This window comes from Trachurus japonicus, chromosome 16 (genome assembly GCF_045865225.1).
Source record: "Trachurus japonicus isolate A0001 chromosome 16, Traja_1.0".
NCBI classification, from domain to species: Eukaryota; Metazoa; Chordata; class Actinopteri; order Carangiformes; family Carangidae; genus Trachurus; species Trachurus japonicus.
The window spans coordinates 37,207,731-37,230,172 of record NC_140922.1 but is presented as its reverse complement, the minus strand read 5'-3'; the positions used below and the strand labels follow the sequence as shown (position 1 = coordinate 37,230,172).

General features: G+C 43.7%; 1 protein-coding gene across 2 annotated transcripts; it reads right to left on the bottom strand.

Annotated features, from left to right (window-relative positions):
- Positions 1-825: 825 nt before the first annotated feature.
- Positions 826-22,067, bottom strand: LOC146972881 (transmembrane protein 79-like). Of its 2 annotated transcripts, none has more exons than XM_085803215.1 (5): positions 21,970-22,067; positions 7,227-7,874; positions 5,302-5,496; positions 1,867-2,101; positions 826-1,060 (listed from the first exon to the last, which is right to left on the bottom strand). In XM_085803215.1, the coding sequence occupies exons 2-5, from the start codon at positions 7,795-7,797 to the stop codon at positions 865-867; spliced, it is 1,197 nt and encodes a 398-aa protein (XP_085659341.1). In that variant the 5' UTR covers positions 7,798-7,874; positions 21,970-22,067; the 3' UTR covers positions 826-864. The 2 variants fall into 2 exon arrangements, with proteins under 2 accessions (XP_085659341.1, XP_085659340.1); XM_085803214.1 differs by having other exon boundaries at positions 7,227-7,830; positions 21,966-22,061.
- Between the last annotated feature and the right edge of the window lie 375 nt (positions 22,068-22,442).

The following is a 22,442-nucleotide window of genomic DNA, read 5'->3' as shown; positions in this document are numbered from 1 at the left end:
TTCATGCTGTGATGTAAAAGCTCCAGAGAATTGTACATTTTTATTTTTATTTATATTATAATATTTTCTTTTCTGTCAGAAATGTGTTTTTTTTTAATCAGAAATGAGGTTAATTCCTGAAGCTTCAGAGCTGAGAGAATTAACCAACAATAAACACAAACACATGATGTGTGTGTTCATGAATTACCATGTTAATGTTAATTCTCTGTATCTGTAATATGTTTTAACCCTTTGTACTACTCCTGGTTAGTGGCTTAAATCCAATAGTTTTGACACGAACAAGAATGAAATGAGAAAACCAGTAAAATCAGTTAAAAAAGAGTTAAAAATGACAGAAGCAGAAAATAAGGGGAGAAGAGTTTTACCTTATTGTAGTCACTTAATAATACATGTTTATTTCTACAGTTTAGTACTGTTTATATGATCAGAATAAAGGGGGTATTAGTGGTCAAGAGGTTAGAGCACAAAGAGACACAGGAACTCAGCAGGTTTCATTGTTTTATTGTGAAACGTGAACTTCAGTCCAACACGGAGCCAATCAGGAAACAGACTTTACAAAATAAGAGTGAAAAATTAAACAACATGAACAAACAGGAAGTAGACAAAAAGTAGTTAAATAAGCCAGTGTTAGATCATTCAAGATTCAAGACGATTTCATCTTCTATTTTATTTCTCAGTTATAAAACGTCAGATCATAAAAACAATATTTAAAAAACAAAGAGTTGAGCTGGTTATTGACGACGGATCAGCTGCCGTGCCGGCGGGTGGAGTCAGAGCGTCATCCCCAGAACCGCTGTCTGCCGGCGGGTGGAGTCAGAGCGTCATCCCCAGAACCGCTGTCTGCCGGCGGGCGGAGTCAGAGCGTCATCCCCAGAACCGCTGTCTGCCGGCGGGCGGAGTCAGAGCAGCTGAAGCCTGGCTGAAGACCGAGCCGGACGCCTCCACCGTGAAGATGAAGTAGACGTTGGCGACCGTCATCACCAGGCTGGGCAGGAAGGAGAGGCCGAAGCCGAAGCCCCGGACGCTGCTGCCGAAGGCCGCCGCCGCCCAGTACACCAGGCTGGAACACACGAAACAAACGCACCCCGAATGAGAGCTGAACACAAAACAAACGCACCCCGATTCACAAAACAAACGCACCCCGAATGAGAGCTGAACGTGAAACAAGCGCACCCCGATTCACAAAACAAACGCACCCCGAATGAGAGCTGAACGTGAAACAAGCGCACCTCTCACGTTTACACCAGTTCAGCTCGACTTCATCATCGGTGAATCCTGGATTCATCAGGAAGACTGATAGGGTTAACATAGTTATATAATAGGCTAACCCTATGAGATAGACAGACAGGTAGAGAGACAGACAGGTAGATAGGGTTAGCTAACCCTATGAGGTAGAGAGACAGACACGTAGAGAGACAGACAGGTAGATAGGGTTAGCTAACCCTATGAGCTTCTACATTAGTTTTTACATTAGTTTTCTTCTCCACAGTTGAAGCTTCTTTCCTTCATTGAACCAGTTTGTTTCTCGGGGGTTAGAAATGTTCAAAAACTCTGTCGTTTTCTCCAAAACCACCGGCCCGATTTCTACCAAACTTCTGCGTTGGACTCCCCTCGGACCCCCACATGACATATTCAAATTTGGAAAAATTTGGAGAAATTTGAAAGTATTTGATTTTTGGTCAAAAAAAAAACTTTTCCGACACCAGCGTGGCTTAGAAATGTTCGAAAATGGCCTCAGTCATTTTCTCCATTTTCTCCAAAACCACCGGCCCGATTTCCACCAAACTTCTGCGGTGGACTCCCCTCGGACCCCCAGATGACATAATCAAATTTGGCGCTCTGAAACCCCGACGTCCCTGAACTCACCGTCCGAGGGCGAAGACCACGGTCAGCAGCGGGACGAGCTTCAGGTGCTCCTGGCTCAGGTACATCGCCATGACGACCAGCTGCAGGAAGTAGATGAGGAACAGGGAGGCGGAGTCGGAGACGAAGCGGCGGTGGACGGTGACATCACGAAGCTCCGCCCCCTCCAGCTGCTGCTCGCCACACAGAGGACGAGTCGCTCCGCTACGCAGCCGAGACACGCCGAGGACCAGCCAGCCTGAGAGACAGACAGGTTAGAGATAGACAGGTTAGAGACAGACAGGTTAGAGACAGACAGGTAGAGAGACAGACAGGTTAGAGACAGACAGGTAGAGAAACAGACAGGTTAGAGACAGACAGGTTAGAGACAGGTAGAGAAACAGACAGGTTAGAGAGAGAGACAGGTTAGAGACACGCCGAGGACCAGCCAGCCTGAGAGACAGACAGGTTAGAGATAGACAGGTTAGAGACAGACAGGTTAGAGACAGACAGGTAGAGAGACAGACAGGTTAGAGAGAGAGAGACAGGTGAGAGACAGACAGACAGGTGAGAGACAGACAGGTAGAGAGACAGACAGGTTAGAGAGAGAGAGACAGGTTAGAGACAGACAGGTTAGAGACAGACCGGTTAGAGACAGACAGACAGGTAGAGAGACAGGTTAGAGACAGACAGGTTAGAGAGAGAGAGACAGGTTAGAGACAGACAGGTTAGAGAGACAGACAGGTAGAGACAGACAGGTAGAGAGACAGACAGGTTAGAGACAGGTAGAGAGACAGACAGGTTAGAGACAGACAGGTAGAGAGACAGACAGGTAGAGAGACAGACAGGTTAGAGACAGACAGGTTAGAGACAGACAGACAGGTAGAGAGAGACAGACAGGTAGAGAGAGACAGACAGGTTAGAGACAGACAGGTTAGAGACAGACAGGTTAGAGAGACAGACAGGTAGAGAGACAGACAGGTAGAGAGACAGACAGGTAGAGAGACAGACAGACAGACAGGTAGAGACAGACAGACAGGTGAGAGACAGACAGACAGGTGAGAGACAGACAGACAGGTAGAGAGACAGACAGACAGGTAGAGAGACAGACAGGTTAGAGACAGACAGACAGACAGACAGACAGACAGGTAGAGAGACAGACAGGTAGACAGACAGACAGACAGACAGACAGGTAGAGAGACAGACAGACAGGTAGAGAGACAGACAGGTAGACAGACAGACAGACAGGTTAGAGACAGACAGACAGACAGACAGACAGGTTAGAGACAGACAGGTTAGAGACAGACAGGTTAGAGAGACAGACAGGTAGAGAGACAGACAGGTTAGAGACAGACAGACAGGTAGAGAGAGACAGACAGGTAGAGAGAGACAGACAGGTAGAGACAGACAGGTTAGAGACAGACAGGTTAGAGAGACAGACAGGTAGACAGACAGACAGGTTAGAGACAGACAGACAGGTAGACAGACAGACAGGTAGAGAGACAGACAGGTAGAGAGACAGACAGGTAGAGACAGACAGGTTAGAGACAGACAGGTTAGAGACAGACAGACAGGAAGACAGACAGACAGGTAGAGAGACAGACAGGTAGAGACAGACAGGTTAGAGACAGACAGGTTAGAGAGACAGACAGGTTAGAGAGACAGACAGGTTAGAGACAGACAGACAGACAGACAGGTAGACAGACAGACAGGTAGAGAGACAGACAGGTAGAGAGACAGACAGGTAGACAGACAGACAGGTTAGAGACAGACAGGTTAGAGACAGGTAGAGAGACAGACAGGTTAGAGACAGACAGGTAGAGACAGACAGGTTAGAGACAGACAGGTAGAGAGACAGACAGGTTAGAGAGACAGACAGGTTAGAGACAGACAGACAGACAGACAGGTAGACAGACAGACAGGTAGAGAGACAGACAGGTAGAGAGACAGACAGGTAGACAGACAGACAGGTTAGAGACAGACAGGTTAGAGACAGGTAGAGAGACAGACAGGTTAGAGACAGACAGGTAGAGACAGACAGGTTAGAGACAGACAGGTAGAGACAGACAGGTTAGAGACAGACAGGTAGAGAGACAGACAGGTAGAGAGACAGACAGACAGACAGGTAGAGACAGACAGACAGGTGAGAGACAGACAGACAGGTGAGAGACAGACAGACAGGTAGAGAGACAGACAGGTAGAGAGACAGACAGACAGACAGGTAGAGACAGACAGACAGACAGGTAGAGACAGACAGACAGGTGAGAGACAGACAGGTAGAGAGACAGACAGGTAGAGAGACAGACAGGTAGAGAGACAGACAGGTTAGAGACAGACAGGTAGAGAGACAGACAGGTTAGAGACAGACAGACAGACAGGTAGAGAGACAGACAGGTAGACAGACAGACAGACAGACAGACAGACAGGTAGAGAGACAGACAGACAGGTAGAGAGACAGACAGGTAGAGAGACAGACAGGTAGAGAGACAGACAGACAGACAGACAGACAGACAGACAGGTAGAGAGACAGACAGACAGACAGACAGGTAGAGAGACAGACAGACAGACAGACAGGTAGACAGACAGACAGACAGACAGGTAGAGAGACAGACAGACAGACAGGTAGAGACAGACAGACAGGTGAGAGACAGACAGACAGACAGGTAGAGAGACAGACAGGTAGAGAGACAGACAGACAGACAGGTAGACAGACAGACAGACAGACAGGTAGAGACAGACAGACAGGTGAGAGACAGACAGACAGGTGAGAGACAGACAGACAGGTAGAGAGACAGACAGGTAGAGAGACAGACAGACAGACAGGTAGAGACAGACAGACAGGTAGAGACAGACAGACAGGTGAGAGACAGACAGGTAGAGAGACAGACAGGTAGAGAGACAGACAGGTAGAGAGACAGACAGGTTAGAGACAGACAGGTAGAGAGACAGACAGGTAGAGAGACAGACAGACAGACAGGTAGAGAGACAGACAGACAGGTAGAGAGACAGACAGGTTAGAGACAGACAGACAGACAGACAGACAGGTAGAGAGACAGACAGGTAGACAGACAGACAGACAGGTAGAGAGACAGACAGGTAGACAGACAGACAGACAGACAGACAGACAGACAGACAGGTAGAGAGACAGACAGACAGACAGGTAGAGAGACAGACAGGTAGACAGACAGACAGACAGGTAGAGAGACAGACAGACAGACAGACAGACAGGTAGAGAGACAGACAGACAGACAGGTAGACAGACAGACAGACAGACAGACAGACAGACAGACAGGTAGGTGTCTCACCCAGCACGATGGGCGTAGCGGCGAACACCGAGCACCGTAGCGTGTAGACGAGTAGACAGACAGGTAGACAGACAGACAGGTAGAGACAGACAGGTAGAGAGACAGACAGGTTAGAGACAGACAGGTTAGAGAGACAGACAGGTAGGCGTCTCACCCAGCACGATGGGCGTAGCGGCGAACACCGAGCACCGTAGCGTGTAGACGAGCCGCGCGGCGACGCCGTGGAGCAGCGGAGCGTCGAACGGCAGGAAGACGAAACCGCCCCAAACCAGGAAGGGGAGGAGCAGCGCTGATGTCATCAGGGACACGCCCAGTTTCATGACATCACGACTCACACAGCACCGCCCACCTGAGAGAGAGACAGACAAGGTTAGGCCCCGCCCACCTGAGAGACAGACCAGGGTTTCCCCCAGAAAACTTGTTAAGCCCGGTGGTAGGGTGGCACCGGCGGACCACCGGCGGCCCATCCGCAGTCCATCGCCGAGCCACCGGTGCCCAAGCATGTTTTTTTGTGACAGGGGCCTGAGCCTGACCATTGACCGATGGCAGGGCCCTGTAGGTAACAGATTCATTAATGGAGCAGTAGTGATTCCATAAGGCCTTAAGATCAATGTTAAAAGTTGACTGGAAATTTGAAAATATTATCATAAACATCTGTTATTATAAGGCATTTATGTAACATATTAAACACCAGCTAGCAGAGTTTTACAGAAAGGCACTCTTGAAATGCTGTTCAATAACCACAAAAATAAATAAATAATTATAATTATAAAATAATATTTAAATAAATAGCATCAACTGTTTGCATTAAAAACTAAAAAGAACAACTGCCTGGTGTCGTCTCCTTTAGCTTTATTTCTCAGATTTGATTTTTTTTTATTCTCCGAGATTCTTTACATCTGGAGCATAGACTGTAAAAGATTTGGAGTCACGTAATGACGTACCACGCTTTTCCAGTCAGTCGTCATGGAAACGTGACACTCGCGGATTTACTGTTTGGACCAGAGAAAACAAACGTGTGTGATCGCGAACTTTACGAGCTGAAAAATGAAACAATGGATCATTTTCACATCAGGTGAAAGCCCCGCGGCTCACAGGAGTCTGCAGCTCTGACGCTGCAGGGGACGACGTGCTAACAGCTAACAGCTACCAGCTAACAGCTACCAGCTACCAGCTAACAGCTAACAGCTAACAGCTACCAGCTACCAGCTAACAGCTAACAGCTAACAGCTACCAGCTAACAGCTACCAGCTACCAGCTACCAGCTACCAGCTAACAGCTAACAGCTAACAGCTACCAGCTACCAGCTACCAGCTAACAGCTAACAGCTACCAGCTAACAGCTAACAGCTACCAGCTAACAGCTAACAGCTACCAGCTAACAGCTACCAGCTACCAGCTAACAGCTACCAGCTAACAGCTACCAGCTACCAGCTAACAGCTACCAGCTACCAGCTACCAGCTAACAGCTACCAGCTAACAGCTACCAGCTACCAGCTACCAGCTAACAGCTACCAGCTACCAGCTAACAGCTACCAGCTAACAGCTACCAGCTAACAGCTACCAGCTAACAGCTACCAGCTAACAGCTAACAGCTAACAGCTACCAGCTAACAGCTAACAGCTACCAGCTACCAGCTGCAGCAGCTGACTGAGCCTCTTGGAGCTGCGGCTCAGCTCACGTTAACGTGGACTCGGTGCGTTCCTCTCGCTCAGCTGGTGAAGCAGCGGTCTGATCATAGATGCGGTCTGATGAGCAGGATGTCCTGACGTGTCCCGTTATGCGCGACGAAGTTGTGACGTTGTCAGGTGATGAAAAAGACACCTGATCACGTGTTTATGGAGTATAAAAACTGATTTAAAAAAATTAATAAACGATGCTTAGCCTGGCGGGGGGGCAAGGAAGGCCTGGCGGGCCGCCAGGCTTATAATACACTGGGGGAAACCCTGCAGACAGACAAGGTTAGGCCCCGCCCACCTGAGACAAGAGAGGGCAGACTGGTTCATAGGAAGAAGGACTAGTAGTAGCAGTGAAACAGTGAGACAGGTGAGACAGGTGAGACAGTTAGACAGGTACTTACATCGGTCCGGGGGCGTGGCCTCAGCCCAGTGGCGGCCATGTTGGTTGTAGTCCTGTGTCCCTCGAGGAGACAGGAAGGGACTCTTCTCTGACTCCATTTCCCAGAATGCCTCGGTGTCTCTGGGGGAGGAGGGGCCGGAGGGGGCGGGGCTAAACACCTGAGCTGCTTTCTCTGGCAGCTGGTTCTCTTCTGGCCCCGCCCACTTCTCTTCTGGCCCCGCCCACTTCTCTGCTGGCTCCGCCCACTTCTCTTCTGGTCCCGCCCACTTCTCTTCTGGCCCCGCCCACTTCTCTTCTGGCTCCGCCCACTTCTCTTCTGGCTCCGCCCACTTCTCTGTTGGCCCCGCCCACTTCTCTTCTGACCCCGCCCCCTTCTCTGCTGGCCCCGCCCACTTTCTGTCCCCCAACAACTGTCTCTCACTCTCTGTCCAGCTCATCCTGTCCCCTTTACCTGTCTGTCCACCTGTCTCTCTACCTGTCTGTCCACCTGTCTGTCCACCTGTCTGTCTGTCCCCCGGCCAGGGCAGAGTGCTGGGCTCTTCTGTCTGTCTCACTGTCTCTCCACCGTCCATCCTGGAGCTGGACACACCTGTCTGTCTCTCTACCTGTCAGTCTGTCTCTCCACCTGTCTGTCAGTCTGTCTGTCCCCCTGTGAACAGAAGACAGTTCATTATTAAAACCAGACGTTTTAATCTGGATCAGAGTAATCTAGATCAGAGTAATCTGGATCAGAGTAATCTGGATCAGAGTAATCTGGATCAGAGTAATCTAGATCAGAGTAATCTAGATCAGAGTAATCTGGATCAGAGTAATCTGGATCAGAGTAATCTAGATCAGAGTAATCTAGATCAGAGTAATCTGGATCAGAGTAATCTGGATCAGAGTAATCTAGATCAGAGTAATCTGGACCAGAGTAATCTAGATCAGAGTAATCTAGATCAGAGTAATCTGGACCAGAGTAATCTAGATCAGAGTAATCTGGACCAGAGTAATCTGGACCAGAGTAATCTGGACCAGAGTAATCTAGATCAGAGTAATCTAGATCAGAGTAATCTGGATCAGAGTAATCTAGATCAGAGTAATCTGGATCAGAGTAATCTGGATCAGAGTAATCTGGATCAGAGTAATCTGGATCAGAGTAATCTAGATCAGAGTAATCTGGATCAGAGTAATCTGGATCAGAGTAATCTGGATCAGAGTGATCTAGATCAGAGTAATCTGGATCAGAGTAATCTGGATCAGAGTAATCTGGATCAGAGTAATCTGGACTGGACCAGAGTAATCTGGACCAGAGTAATCTGGATCAGAGTAATCTGGATCAGAGTAATCTAGATCAGAGTAATCTGGACCAGAGTAATCTGGATCAGAGTAATCTGGATCAGAGTAATCTGGATCAGAGTAATCTAGATCAGAGTAATCTAGATCAGAGTAATCTGGATCAGAGTAATCTAGATCAGAGTAATCTAGATCAGAGTAATCTGGATCAGAGTAATCTAGATCAGAGTAATCTGGATCAGAGTAATCTAGATCAGAGTAATCTAGATCAGAGTAATTCAGAGTAATCTAGATCAGAGTAATCTAGATCAGAGTAATCTGGATCAGAGTAATCTGGATCAGAGTAATCTGGATCAGAGTAATCTAGATCAGAGTAATCTGGACTGGACCAGAGTAATCTGGATCAGAGTAATCTGGATCAGAGTAATCTGGATCAGAGTAATCTGGATCAGAGTAATCTGGATCAGAGTAATCTAGATCAGAGTAATCTGGATCAGAGTAATCTGGATCAGAGTAATCTAGATCAGAGTAATCTGGACCAGAGTAATCTAGATCAGAGTAATCTAGATCAGAGTAATCTGGACCAGAGTAATCTGGATCAGAGTAATCTGGATCAGAGTAATCTGGATCAGAGTAATCTAGATCAGAGTAATCTAGATCAGAGTAATCTGGATCAGAGTAATCTAGATCAGAGTAATCTAGATCGAAGTAATCTGGATCAGAGTAATCTAGATCAGAGTAATCTGGATCAGAGTAATCTAGATCAGAGTAATCTGGATCAGAGTAATCTAGATCAGAGTAATCTAGATCAGAGTAATCTGGATCAGAGTAATCTGGATCAGAGTAATCTAGATCAGAGTAATCTAGATCAGAGTAATCTGGATCAGAGTAATCTGGATCAGAGTAATCTGGAGCAGAGTAATCTAGATCAGAGTAATCTGGACTGGACCAGAGTAATCTGGATCAGAGTAATCTAGATCAGAGTAATCTGGACCAGAGTAATCTGGACCAGAGTAATCTAGATCAGAGTAATCTGGACCAGAGTAATCTAGATCAGAGTAATCTAGATCAGAGTAATCTAGATCAGAGTAATCTGGATCAGAGTAATCTGGATCAGAGTAATCTAGATCAGAGTAATCTGGATCAGAGTAATCTAGATCAGAGTAATCTGGATCAGAGTAATCTGGATCAGAGTAATCTAGATCAGAGTAATCTGGACCAGAGTAATCTAGATCAGAGTAATCTAGATCAGAGTAATCTAGATCAGAGTAATCTGGATCAGAGTAATCTGGATCAGAGTAATCTGGATCAGAGTAATCTGGATCAGAGTAATCTGGATCAGAGTAATCTAGATCAGAGTAATCTGGATCAGAGTAATCTAGATCAGAGTAATCTGGATCAGAGTAATCTGGATCAGAGTAATCTGGATCAGAGTAATCTGGATCAGAGTAATCTAGATCAGAGTAATCTGGATAATCCAGATAATGAAATCCTCTTGTCCTCAGTCATGGATCAGGGTGATCTGCTGACTCTGAGTGTTGGTGGATCCTGGCGGACTAACGTTACTTCACCAGAGCAGCTGTGAGCGATGAGTTTACTGTCTAACAGCGGTTTGAAGACCAAACCAACACCAACCAACACATCATACAAGACAACTATTTGATCTGTCACCTACTTGAAACAAGAGCGTAACGATCTCTAATTGATCCACGGCCGTGCTAACGGGAGCTAACGGGAGCTAACTCGGCTCCATTCACTTGTGTGTAGCAGCTAACGGGCTAGCGGGCTAGCGGGCTAACGGGCTAGCGGGCTAACGGGCTAGCGACGTAGCTGCTGTGTTGATCAGTTTTGCGGACTTTGGTTTATTTATTTTACAAGGGAATTAACCTGACGTACATCACACCTGAACTGTTTTACACTTACACCAACCTGTTCAGGTTATTACCGTTATGCAGCAGACTTTATTTCTTTTTAAAGCAGCTGCCTGTGCTGTGTGCAGACCAACGTAACATCACACAGAGAATGTGAAGCTGACGTCACGCCGCTTTGCATTGTGGGACGTCGGCGCCATATTTGGAGGAACGCAAACGTAAACAGAGAAACAGAGAGTGGGGGAAACGGAGAAAAATGGGAAACGGAGGAAGACGAGCAAGAAGAAAAAGAGAAAGAAAAAGAGATGAGGTAATCTGGATCAGAGTAATCTGGACCAGAGTAATCTAGATCAGAGTAATCTGGACCAGAGTAATCTAGATCAGAGTAATCTGGATCAGAGTAATCTAGATCAGAGTAATCTGGATCAGAGTAATCTAGATCAGAGTAATCTAGATCAGAGTAATCTGGATCAGAGTAATCTGGATCAGAGTAATCTGGATCAGAGTAATCTAGATCAGAGTAATCTAGATCAGAGTAATCTGGATCAGAGTAATCTAGATCAGAGTAATCTAGATCAGAGTAATCTAGATCAGAGTAATCTGGATCAGAGTAATCTGGATCAGAGTAATCTGGATCAGAGTAATCTGGATCAGAGTAATCTAGATCAGAGTAAACTAGATCAGAGTAATCTAGATCAGAGTAATCTGGATCAGAGTAATCTGGATCAGAGTAATCTGGATCAGAGTAATCTGGATCAGAGTAATCTGGATCAGAGTAATCTAGATCAGAGTAATCTGGATCAGAGTAATCTAGATCAGAGTAATCTGGATCAGAGTAATCTGGATCAGAGTAATCTAGATCAGAGTAATCTGGATCAGAGTAATCTGGATCAGAGTAATCTGGATCAGAGTAATCTAGATCAGAGTAATCTGGATCAGAGTAATCTGGATCAGAGTAATCTAGATCAGAGTAATCTGGATCAGAGTAATCTGGATCAGAGTAATCTAGATCAGAGTAATCTAGATCAGAGTAATCTAGATCAGAGTAATCTGGACCAGAGTAATCTGGATCAGAGTAATCTGGACTGGACCAGAGTAATCTAGATCAGAGTAATCTGGATCAGAGTAATCTGGATCAGAGTAATCTAGATCAGAGTAATCTGGACCAGAGTAATCTGGATCAGAGTAATCTGGATCAGAGTAATCTGGATCAGAGTAATCTAGATCAGAGTAATCTAGATCAGAGTAATCTGGATCAGAGTAATCTAGATCAGAGTAATCTAGATCAGAGTAATCTGGATCAGAGTAATCTGGATCAGAGTAATCTGGATCAGAGTAATCTAGATCAGAGTAATCTGGAGCAGAGTAATCTGGATCAGAGTAATCTGGATCAGAGTAATCTGGACCAGAGTAATCTGGATCAGAGTAATCTAGATCAGAGTAATCTGGATCAGAGTAATCTAGATCAGAGTAATCTGGATCAGAGTAATCTGGACCAGAGTAATCTGGACCAGAGTAATCTGGATCAGAGTAATCTGGATCAGAGTAATCTAGATCAGAGTAATCTGGATAATCCAGATAATGAAATCCTCTTGTCCTCAGTCATGGATCAGGGTGATCTGCTGACTCTGAGTGTTGGTGGATCCTGGCGGACTAACGTTACTTCACCAGAGCAGCTGTGAGCGATGAGTTTACTGTCTAACAGCGGTTTGAAGACCAAACCAACACCAACCAACACATCATACAAGACAACTATTTGATCTGTCACCTACTTGAAACAAGAGCGTAACGATCTCTAATTGATCCACGGCCGTGCTAACGGGAGCTAACGGGAGCTAACTCGGCTCCATTCACTTGTGTGTAGCAGCTAACGGGCTAGCGGGCTAGCGGGCTAACGGGCTAGCGACGTAGCTGCTGTGTTGATCAGTTTTGCGGACTTTGGTTTATTTATTTTACAAGGGAATTAACCTGACGTACATCACACCTGAACTGTTTTACACTTACACCAACCTGTTCAGGTTATTACCGTTATGCAGCAGACTTTATTTCTTTTTAAAGCAGCTGCCTGTGCTGTGTGCAGACCAACGTAACATCACACAGAGAATGTGAAGCTGACGTCACGCCGCTTTGCATTGTGGGACGTCGGCGCCATATTTGGAGGAACGCAAACGTAAACAGAGAAACAGAGAGTGGGGGAAACGGAGAAAAATGGGAAACGGAGGAAGACGAGCAAGAAGAAAAAGAGAAAGAAAAAGAGATGAGGTAATCTGGATCAGAGTAATCTGGACCAGAGTAATCTAGATCAGAGTAATCTGGACCAGAGTAATCTAGATCAGAGTAATCTGGATCAGAGTAATCTAGATCAGAGTAATCTGGATCAGAGTAATCTAGATCAGAGTAATCTAGATCAGAGTAATCTGGATCAGAGTAATCTGGATCAGAGTAATCTGGATCAGAGTAATCTGGATCAGAGTAATCTAGATCAGAGTAATCTGGATCAGAGTAATCTAGATCAGAGTAATCTAGATCAGAGTAATCTAGATCAGAGTAATCTGGATCAGAGTAATCTGGATCAGAGTAATCTAGATCAGAGTAATCTGGATCAGAGTAATCTAGATCAGAGTAAACTAGATCAGAGTAATCTAGATCAGAGTAATCTAGATCAGAGTAATCTGGATCAGAGTAATCTAGATCAGAGTAATCTGGATCAGAGTAATCTGGATCAGAGTAATCTAGATCAGAGTAATCTGGATCAGAGTAATCTAGATCAGAGTAATCTGGATCAGAGTAATCTAGATCAGAGTAATCTGGATCAGAGTAATCTGGATCAGAGTAATCTAGATCAGAGTAATCTGGATCAGAGTAATCTGGATCAGAGTAATCTGGATCAGAGTAATCTAGATCAGAGTAATCTGGATCAGAGTAATCTGGATCAGAGTAATCTAGATCAGAGTAATCTGGATCAGAGTAATCTGGATCAGAGTAATCTAGATCAGAGTAATCTAGATCAGAGTAATCTAGATCAGAGTAATCTGGACCAGAGTAATCTGGATCAGAGTAATCTGGACTGGACCAGAGTAATCTGGACCAGAGTAATCTGGACCAGAGTAATCTGGATCAGAGTAATCTAGATCAGAGTAATCTGGATCAGAGTAATCTGGATCAGAGTAATCTAGATCAGAGTAATCTGGATCAGAGTAATCTAGATCAGAGTAATCTAGATCAGAGTAATCTGGATCAGAGTAATCTAGATCAGAGTAATCTAGATCAGAGTAATCTGGATCAGAGTAATCTGGATCAGAGTAATCTGGATCAGAGTAATCTAGATCAGAGTAATCTGGAGCAGAGTAATCTGGATCAGAGTAATCTGGATCAGAGTAATCTAGATCAGAGTAATCTGGACCAGAGTAATCTGGATCAGAGTAATCTGGATCAGAGTAATCTGGATCAGAGTAATCTAGATCAGAGTAATCTAGATCAGAGTAATCTAGATCAGAGTAATCTGGATCAGAGTAATCTGGATCAGAGTAATCTAGATCAGAGTAATCTAGATCAGAGTAATCTGGATCAGAGTAATCTAGATCAGAGTAATCTAGATCAGAGTAATCTGGATCAGAGTAATCTAGATCAGAGTAATCTAGATCAGAGTAATCTAGATCAGAGTAATCTAGATCAGAGTAATCTGGATCAGAGTAATCTAGATCAGAGTAATCTGGATCAGAGTAATCTAGATCAGAGTAATCTGGATCAGAGTAATCTAGATCAGAGTAATCTGGAGCAGAGTAATCTGGAGCAGAGTAATCTGGAGCAGAGTAATCTGGAGCAGAGTAATCTAGACTGGACCAGAGTAATCTAGATCAGAGTAATCTGGATCAGAGTAATCTGGATCAGAGTAATCTGGATCAGAGTAATCTGGATCAGAGTAATCTAGATCAGAGTAATCTAGATCAGAGTAATCTGGATCAGAGTAATCTGGATCAGAGTAATCTGGACCAGAGTAATCTAGATCAGAGTAATCTGGATCAGAGTAATCTGGATCAGAGTAATCTAGATCAGAGTAATCTAGATCAGAGTAATCTGGATCAGAGTAATCTAGATCAGAGTAATCTGGATCAGAGTAATCTAGATCAGAGTAATCTAGATCAGAGTAATCTGGATCAGAGTAATCTGGATCAGAGTAATCTAGATCAGAGTAATCTAGATCAGAGTAATCTGGATCAGAGTAATCTGGATCAGAGTAATCTGGAGCAGAGTAATCTAGATCAGAGTAATCTGGACTGGACCAGAGTAATCTAGATCAGAGTAATCTAGATCAGAGTAATCTGGACCAGAGTAATCTGGACCAGAGTAATCTAGATCAGAGTAATCTGGACCAGAGTAATCTAGATCAGAGTAATCTAGATCAGAGTAATCTGGATCAGAGTAATCTGGATCAGAGTAATCTAGATCAGAGTAATCTGGATCAGAGTAATCTAGATCAGAGTAATCTAGATCAGAGTAATCTAGATCAGAGTAATCTGGATCAGAGTAATCTGGATCAGAGTAATCTGGATCAGAGTAATCTAGATCAGAGTAATCTGGATCAGAGTAATCTAGATCAGAGTAATCTGGATCAGAGTAATCTAGATCAGAGTAATCTAGATCAGAGTAATCTGGATCAGAGTAATCTGGATCAGAGTAATCTAGATCAGAGTAATCTGGAGCAGAGTAATCTGGATCAGAGTAATCTGGATCAGAGTAATCTGGATCAGAGTAATCTGGATCAGAGTAATCTAGATCAGAGTAATCTAGATCAGAGTAATCTGGACCAGAGTAATCTGGATCAGAGTAATCTGGACCAGAGTAATCTGGATCAGAGTAATCTAGATCAGAGTAATCTGGATCAGAGTAATCTAGATCAGAGTAATCTGGATCAGAGTAATCTGGATCAGAGTAATCTAGATCAGAGTAATCTGGATCAGAGTAATCTAGATCAGAGTAATCTGGATCAGAGTAATCTGGATCAGAGTAATCTGGATCAGAGTAATCTGGATCAGAGTAATCTAGATCAGAGTAATCTAGATCAGAGTAATCTGGATCAGAGTAATCTAGATCAGAGTAATCTGGACCAGAGTAATCTGGATCAGAGTAATCTAGATCAGAGTAATCTGGATCAGAGTAATCTAGATCAGAGTAATCTGGATCAGAGTAATCTGGACCAGAGTAATCTGGATCAGAGTAATCTGGATCAGAGTAATCTGGATCAGAGTAATCTAGATCAGAGTAATCTGGATAATCCAGATAATGAAATCCTCTTGTCCTCAGTCATGGATCAGGGTGATCTGCTGACTCTGAGTGTTGGTGGATCCTGGCGGACTAACGTTACTTCACCAGAGCAGCTGTGAGCGATGAGTTTACTGTCTAACAGCGGTTTGAAGACCAAACCAACACCAACCAACACATCATACAAGACAACTATTTGATCTGTCACCTACTTGAAACAAGAGCGTAACGATCTCTAATTGATCCACGGCCGTGCTAACGGGAGCTAACGGGAGCTAACTCGGCTCCATTCACTTGTGTGTAGCAGCTAACGGGCTAGCGGGCTAGCGGGCTAACGGGCTAGCGACGTAGCTGCTGTGTTGATCAGTTTTGCGGACTTTGGTTTATTTATTTTACAAGGGAATTAACCTGACGTACATCACACCTGAACTGTTTTACACTTACACCAACCTGTTCAGGTTATTACCGTTATGCAGCAGACTTTATTTCTTTTTAAAGCAGCTGCCTGTGCTGTGTGCAGACCAACGTAACATCACACAGAGAATGTGAAGCTGACGTCACGCCGCTTTGCATTGTGGGACGTCGGCGCCATCTTTGGAGGAACGCAAACGTAAACAGAGAAACAGAGAGTGGGGGAAACGGAGAAAAATGGGAAACGGAGGAAGACGAGCAAGAAGAAAAAGAGAAAGAAAAAGAGATGAGGTAATCTGGATCAGAGTAATCTGGACCAGAGTAATCTAGATCAGAGTAATCTGGACCAGAGTAATCTAGATCAGAGTAATCTGGATCAGAGTAATCTAGATCAGAGTAATCTGGATCAGAGTAATCTAGATCAGAGTAATCTAGATCAGAGTAATCTAGATCAGAGTAATCTGGATCAGAGTAATCTGGATCAGAGTAATCTGGACCAGAGTAATCTAGATCAGAGTAATCTGGATCAGAGTAATCTGGATCAGAGTAATCTAGATCAGAGTAATCTAGATCAGAGTAATCTGGATCAGAGTAATCTAGATCAGAGTAATCTGGATCAGAGTAATCTAGATCAGAGTAATCTAGATCAGAGTAATCTGGATCAGAGTAATCTGGATCAGAGTAATCTGGACCAGAGTAATCTAGATCAGAGTAATCTGGACCAGAGTAATCTAGATCAGAGTAATCTGGATCAGAGTAATCTAGATCAGAGTAATCTAGATCAGAGTAATCTAGATCAGAGTAATCTGGATCAGAGTAATCTGGATCAGAGTAATCTGGACCAGAGTAATCTAGATCAGAGTAATCTGGATCAGAGTAATCTGGATCAGAGTAATCTAGATCAGAGTAATCTAGATCAGAGTAATCTAGATCAGAGTAATCTGGATCAGAGTAATCTAGATCAGAGTAATCTAGATCAGAGTAATCTGGATCAGAGTAATCTGGATCAGAGTAATCTAGATCAGAGTAATCTAGATCAGAGTAATCTGGATCAGAGTAATCTGGATCAGAGTAATCTGGAGCAGAGTAATCTAGATCAGAGTAATCTGGACTGGACCAGAGTAATCTGGATCAGAGTAATCTAGATCAGAGTAATCTGGACCAGAGTAATCTGGACCAGAGTAATCTAGATCAGAGTAATCTGGACCAGAGTAATCTAGATCAGAGTAATCTAGATCAGAGTAATCTAGATCAGAGTAATCTGGATCAGAGTAATCTGGATCAGAGTAATCTGGATCAGAGGAGTAATCTGGATCAGAGTAATCTAGATCAGAGTAATCTGGATCAGAGTAATCTGGACCAGAGTAATCTGGATCAGAGTAATCTGGATCAGAGTAATCTAGATCAGAGTAATCTAGATCAGAGTAATCTGGATCAGAGTAATCTGGACCAGAGTAATCTGGATCAGAGTAATCTGGATCAGAGTAATCTAGATCAGAGTAATCTGGATAATCCAGATAATGAAATCCTCTTGTCCTCAGTCATGGATCAGGGTGATCTGCTGACTCTGAGTGTTGGTGGATCCTGGCGGACTAACGTTACTTCACCAGAGCAGCTGTGAGCGATGAGTTTACTGTCTAACAGCGGTTTGAAGACCAAACCAACACCAACCAACACATCATACAAGACAACTATTTGATCTGTCACCTACTTGAAACAAGAGCGTAACGATCTCTAATTGATCCACGGCCGTGCTAACGGGAGCTAACGGGAGCTAACTCGGCTCCATTCACTTGTGTGTAGCAGCTAACGGGCTAGCGGGCTAGCGGGCTAACGGGCTAGCGACGTAGCTGCTGTGTTGATCAGTTTTGCGGACTTTGGTTTATTTATTTTACAAGGGAATTAACCTGACGTACATCACACCTGAACTGTTTTACACTTACACCAACCTGTTCAGGTTATTACCGTTATGCAGCAGACTTTATTTCTTTTTAAAGCAGCTGCCTGTGCTGTGTGCAGACCAACGTAACATCACACAGAGAATGTGAAGCTGACGTCACGCCGCTTTGCATTGTGGGACGTCGGCGCCATCTTTGGAGGAACGCAAACGTAAACAGAGAAACAGAGAGTGGGGGAAACGGAGAAAAATGGGAAACGGAGGAAGACGAGCAAGAAGAAAAAGAGAAAGAAAAAGAGATGAGGTAATCTGGATCAGAGTAATCTGGACCAGAGTAATCTAGATCAGAGTAATCTGGACCAGAGTAATCTAGATCAGAGTAATCTGGATCAGAGTAATCTAGATCAGAGTAATCTGGATCAGAGTAATCTAGATCAGAGTAATCTAGATCAGAGTAATCTAGATCAGAGTAATCTGGATCAGAGTAATCTGGATCAGAGTAATCTAGATCAGAGTAATCTAGATCAGAGTAATCTGGATCAGAGTAATCTGGATCAGAGTAATCTGGACCAGAGTAATCTAGATCAGAGTAATCTGGATCAGAGTAATCTGGATCAGAGTAATCTAGATCAGAGTAATCTAGATCAGAGTAATCTGGATCAGAGTAATCTAGATCAGAGTAATCTGGATCAGAGTAATCTGGATCAGAGTAATCTGGATCAGAGTAATCTGGACCAGAGTAATCTAGATCAGAGTAATCTGGATCAGAGTAATCTGGATCAGAGTAATCTAGATCAGAGTAATCTAGATCAGAGTAATCTGGATCAGAGTAATCTAGATCAGAGTAATCTGGATCAGAGTAATCTAGATCAGAGTAATCTAGATCAGAGTAATCTGGATCAGAGTAATCTGGATCAGAGTAATCTGGACCAGAGTAATCTAGATCAGAGTAATCTGGATCAGAGTAATCTGGATCAGAGTAATCTAGATCAGAGTAATCTAGATCAGAGTAATCTGGATCAGAGTAATCTAGATCAGAGTAATCTGGATCAGAGTAATCTAGATCAGAGTAATCTAGATCAGAGTAATCTGGATCAGAGTAATCTGGATCAGAGTAATCTGGACCAGAGTAATCTAGATCAGAGTAATCTGGACCAGAGTAATCTAGATCAGAGTAATCTGGATCAGAGTAATCTAGATCAGAGTAATCTAGATCAGAGTAATCTAGATCAGAGTAATCTGGATCAGAGTAATCTGGATCAGAGTAATCTGGACCAGAGTAATCTAGATCAGAGTAATCTGGATCAGAGTAATCTGGATCAGAGTAATCTAGATCAGAGTAATCTAGATCAGAGTAATCTAGATCAGAGTAATCTGGATCAGAGTAATCTAGATCAGAGTAATCTAGATCAGAGTAATCTGGATCAGAGTAATCTGGATCAGAGTAATCTAGATCAGAGTAATCTAGATCAGAGTAATCTGGATCAGAGTAATCTGGATCAGAGTAATCTGGAGCAGAGTAATCTAGATCAGAGTAATCTGGACTGGACCAGAGTAATCTGGATCAGAGTAATCTAGATCAGAGTAATCTGGACCAGAGTAATCTGGACCAGAGTAATCTAGATCAGAGTAATCTGGACCAGAGTAATCTAGATCAGAGTAATCTAGATCAGAGTAATCTAGATCAGAGTAATCTGGATCAGAGTAATCTGGATCAGAGTAATCTGGATCAGAGGAGTAATCTGGATCAGAGTAATCTAGATCAGAGTAATCTGGATCAGAGTAATCTGGACCAGAGTAATCTGGATCAGAGTAATCTGGATCAGAGTAATCTAGATCAGAGTAATCTAGATCAGAGTAATCTGGATCAGAGTAATCTGGACCAGAGTAATCTGGATCAGAGTAATCTGGATCAGAGTAATCTAGATCAGAGTAATCTGGATAATCCAGATAATGAAATCCTCTTGTCCTCAGTCATGGATCAGGGTGATCTGCTGACTCTGAGTGTTGGTGGATCCTGGCGGACTAACGTTACTTCACCAGAGCAGCTGTGAGCGATGAGTTTACTGTCTAACAGCGGTTTGAAGACCAAACCAACACCAACCAACACATCATACAAGACAACTATTTGATCTGTCACCTACTTGAAACAAGAGCGTAACGATCTCTAATTGATCCACGGCCGTGCTAACGGGAGCTAACGGGAGCTAACTCGGCTCCATTCACTTGTGTGTAGCAGCTAACGGGCTAACAGGCTAGCGACGTAGCTGCTGTGTTTATCAGTTTTGCGGACTTTGGTTTATTTATTTTACAAGGGAATTAACCTGACGTACATCACACCTGAACTGTTTTACACTTACACCAACCTGTTCAGGTTATTACCGTTACGCAGCAGACTTTATTTCTTTTTAAAGCAGCTGCCTGTGCTGTGTGCAGACCAACGTAACATCACACAGAGAATGTGAAGCTGACGTCACGCCGCTTTGCATTGTGGGACGTCGGCGCCATCTTTGGAGGAACGCAAACGTAAACAGAGAAACAGAGAGTGGGGGAAACGGAGGAAGACGAGCAAGAAGAAAAAGAGAAAGAAAAAGAGATGAGGAAGACGGACAAAAAGAAAAGAAGAAATGTTGAAGGGAAACGAAGGAGGAACGTATCGTAATAAACTCAAATTTAACGAGAAACAACGGTACACAGAAAAACTACAACTTATTAACGGTGTCGATCCCTAACTTACGTTTTGCCGTTAAGGGACTGGATTCAAGACTTTGAGGGACTTTTTTTTGGGAGACGAGCCAAATGTTTACATCCGTGATCCTCCAAAGATGGCGCCCAACGTCCCACAATGCAAAGCGGCGTAACGTAACTTACAGTTCATTCAGAATCTCAAAGGAGGTTAAAGGAGGTTAACCTCCTTTAACCTCCTTTAACCTCCTTTAACCTCCCTGGACAAATGAGAATATGCACAGACTTCATTCAGAAGTGTCAGTAATGCTGCTGGTGATGTCATGTTTTGGTGTAGCCTACATCATGACTATTTCTGTGACTATGACAAAGATAAACTCATACACGTCTCTTTTTACTTTCAGAGCCCACACAGCCATAGACCACTCAGCAATATCTATCTATCTATCTATCTGTCTGTCTGTCTGTCTGTCTGTCTGTCTGTCTGTCTGTCTGTCTGTCTATCTGTCTATCTATCTATCTATCTATCTATCTATCTATCTATCTATACCACTGCTACAGTGCAACAGTAAGAGTGTTGGAAACCCTTGGAAACCTTGATGTTTGGATGTTGAATTAAGTGCTTGAAACTGCTTGACATTGTGATTGCATTATTTTTCACAGCATGAGCCTTTATCTTGGTCAGTGACCCGATTAGAAACACTTTGTAGAAGCCTCTCACTAAACATGATTATCCTACTGTATGTTCATTTATCACACAATAACATTAGATTTGATGAAGTAAAATAATCAGTTTGTATACAAACACGTATTAAAATACATTGCTGCATGTTTTAAAATATCATTCACTTTACAAACATTGTAAAAATGCATTTTCAAGTTTATTTTGAAGTCAAATTTGTCAGAAGCATGAAAATGTGCCTTGTAAATGCCTGTAAAGTAAATAAAAACAGCAGTTTCAGGATGTTTGGCCTAACAACAGGCTAGTTGTTGCTATGTTTTAATTACTTCAATTATTTGTTAAAACTAGATGAAGTGTTTGATCTGTGACGTTTCAACCACCGGGCCCAGGTTACAGGTGACGTCACTAGGACTGTAACATGGACGCCGTGACGTGATGACGTCAGATTAAAACTCTATAAACTCTGGTTTAAAAGTTTCAGTGGTCGAGTCGACGTCCTACGTCATCAGCTGCGTCATCAGCTGCGTCATCATCACTGGGATCGGAGTGAACCGAACTGATTATACTGGTGATCAATAGATAATCGATCAGCTGCTCGGCGACGTGCTAACATGCTCAGCTAACATGCTAAGCTAACATGCTAAGCTAACAGCAGACCAACCTCAGGCAGCAGAGTATCGATCCGGATCAAACTGATCAGCTGATCTGAAGGAGATCGATCCGGTCCAGATGATCGATTAACTCCTTCTCTTCTCTTCTCTTCTCTTCTTGTTTTACTCCTCTTGTTCTTCTCCTTCTCTCCTTCTCCTCCTGTTGTTGTTGTTCCGAGCCACCGGAAGCTCAGGTGTGGTGACGTCACGGCAGGTGAATTAAAGGTGCAGTTAAAAGTTTTCTTACATGAAAACGGAGAAACAGTAGAAAACAAAGACATTGATCAAATGTTGTTTCATTTATTTATTTTAGTTACAGTTTTACAGTTTTAATTTAATTTAATTATTATTTAATGATTATTATTTATAAAGTTATTTCCGTGTTAGTTACCTGAGTGAGTCTCAGGTGTAGTTCACGTGCCGGCCAGCAGGCGGCGCTGTGGATTGGCTGCTTCCTCTGAGGTCAGCGGGATGACGTCACTTC

Coding starts and splice junctions, on each gene's coding strand:
- LOC146972881 (XM_085803215.1), bottom strand. CDS start 7,797: ATGGACGGTGGAGAGACAGTGAGACAGACAGAAGAGCCCAGCACTCTG. Junction 5,497..7,226: donor GGCCACGCCCCCGGACCGAT/GTAAGTACCTGT, acceptor TCTCTCTCTCAG/GTGGGCGGTGCTGTGTGAGT. Junction 2,102..5,301: donor CGCTACGCCCATCGTGCTGG/GTGAGACGCCTA, acceptor TCTGTCTCTCAG/GCTGGCTGGTCCTCGGCGTG.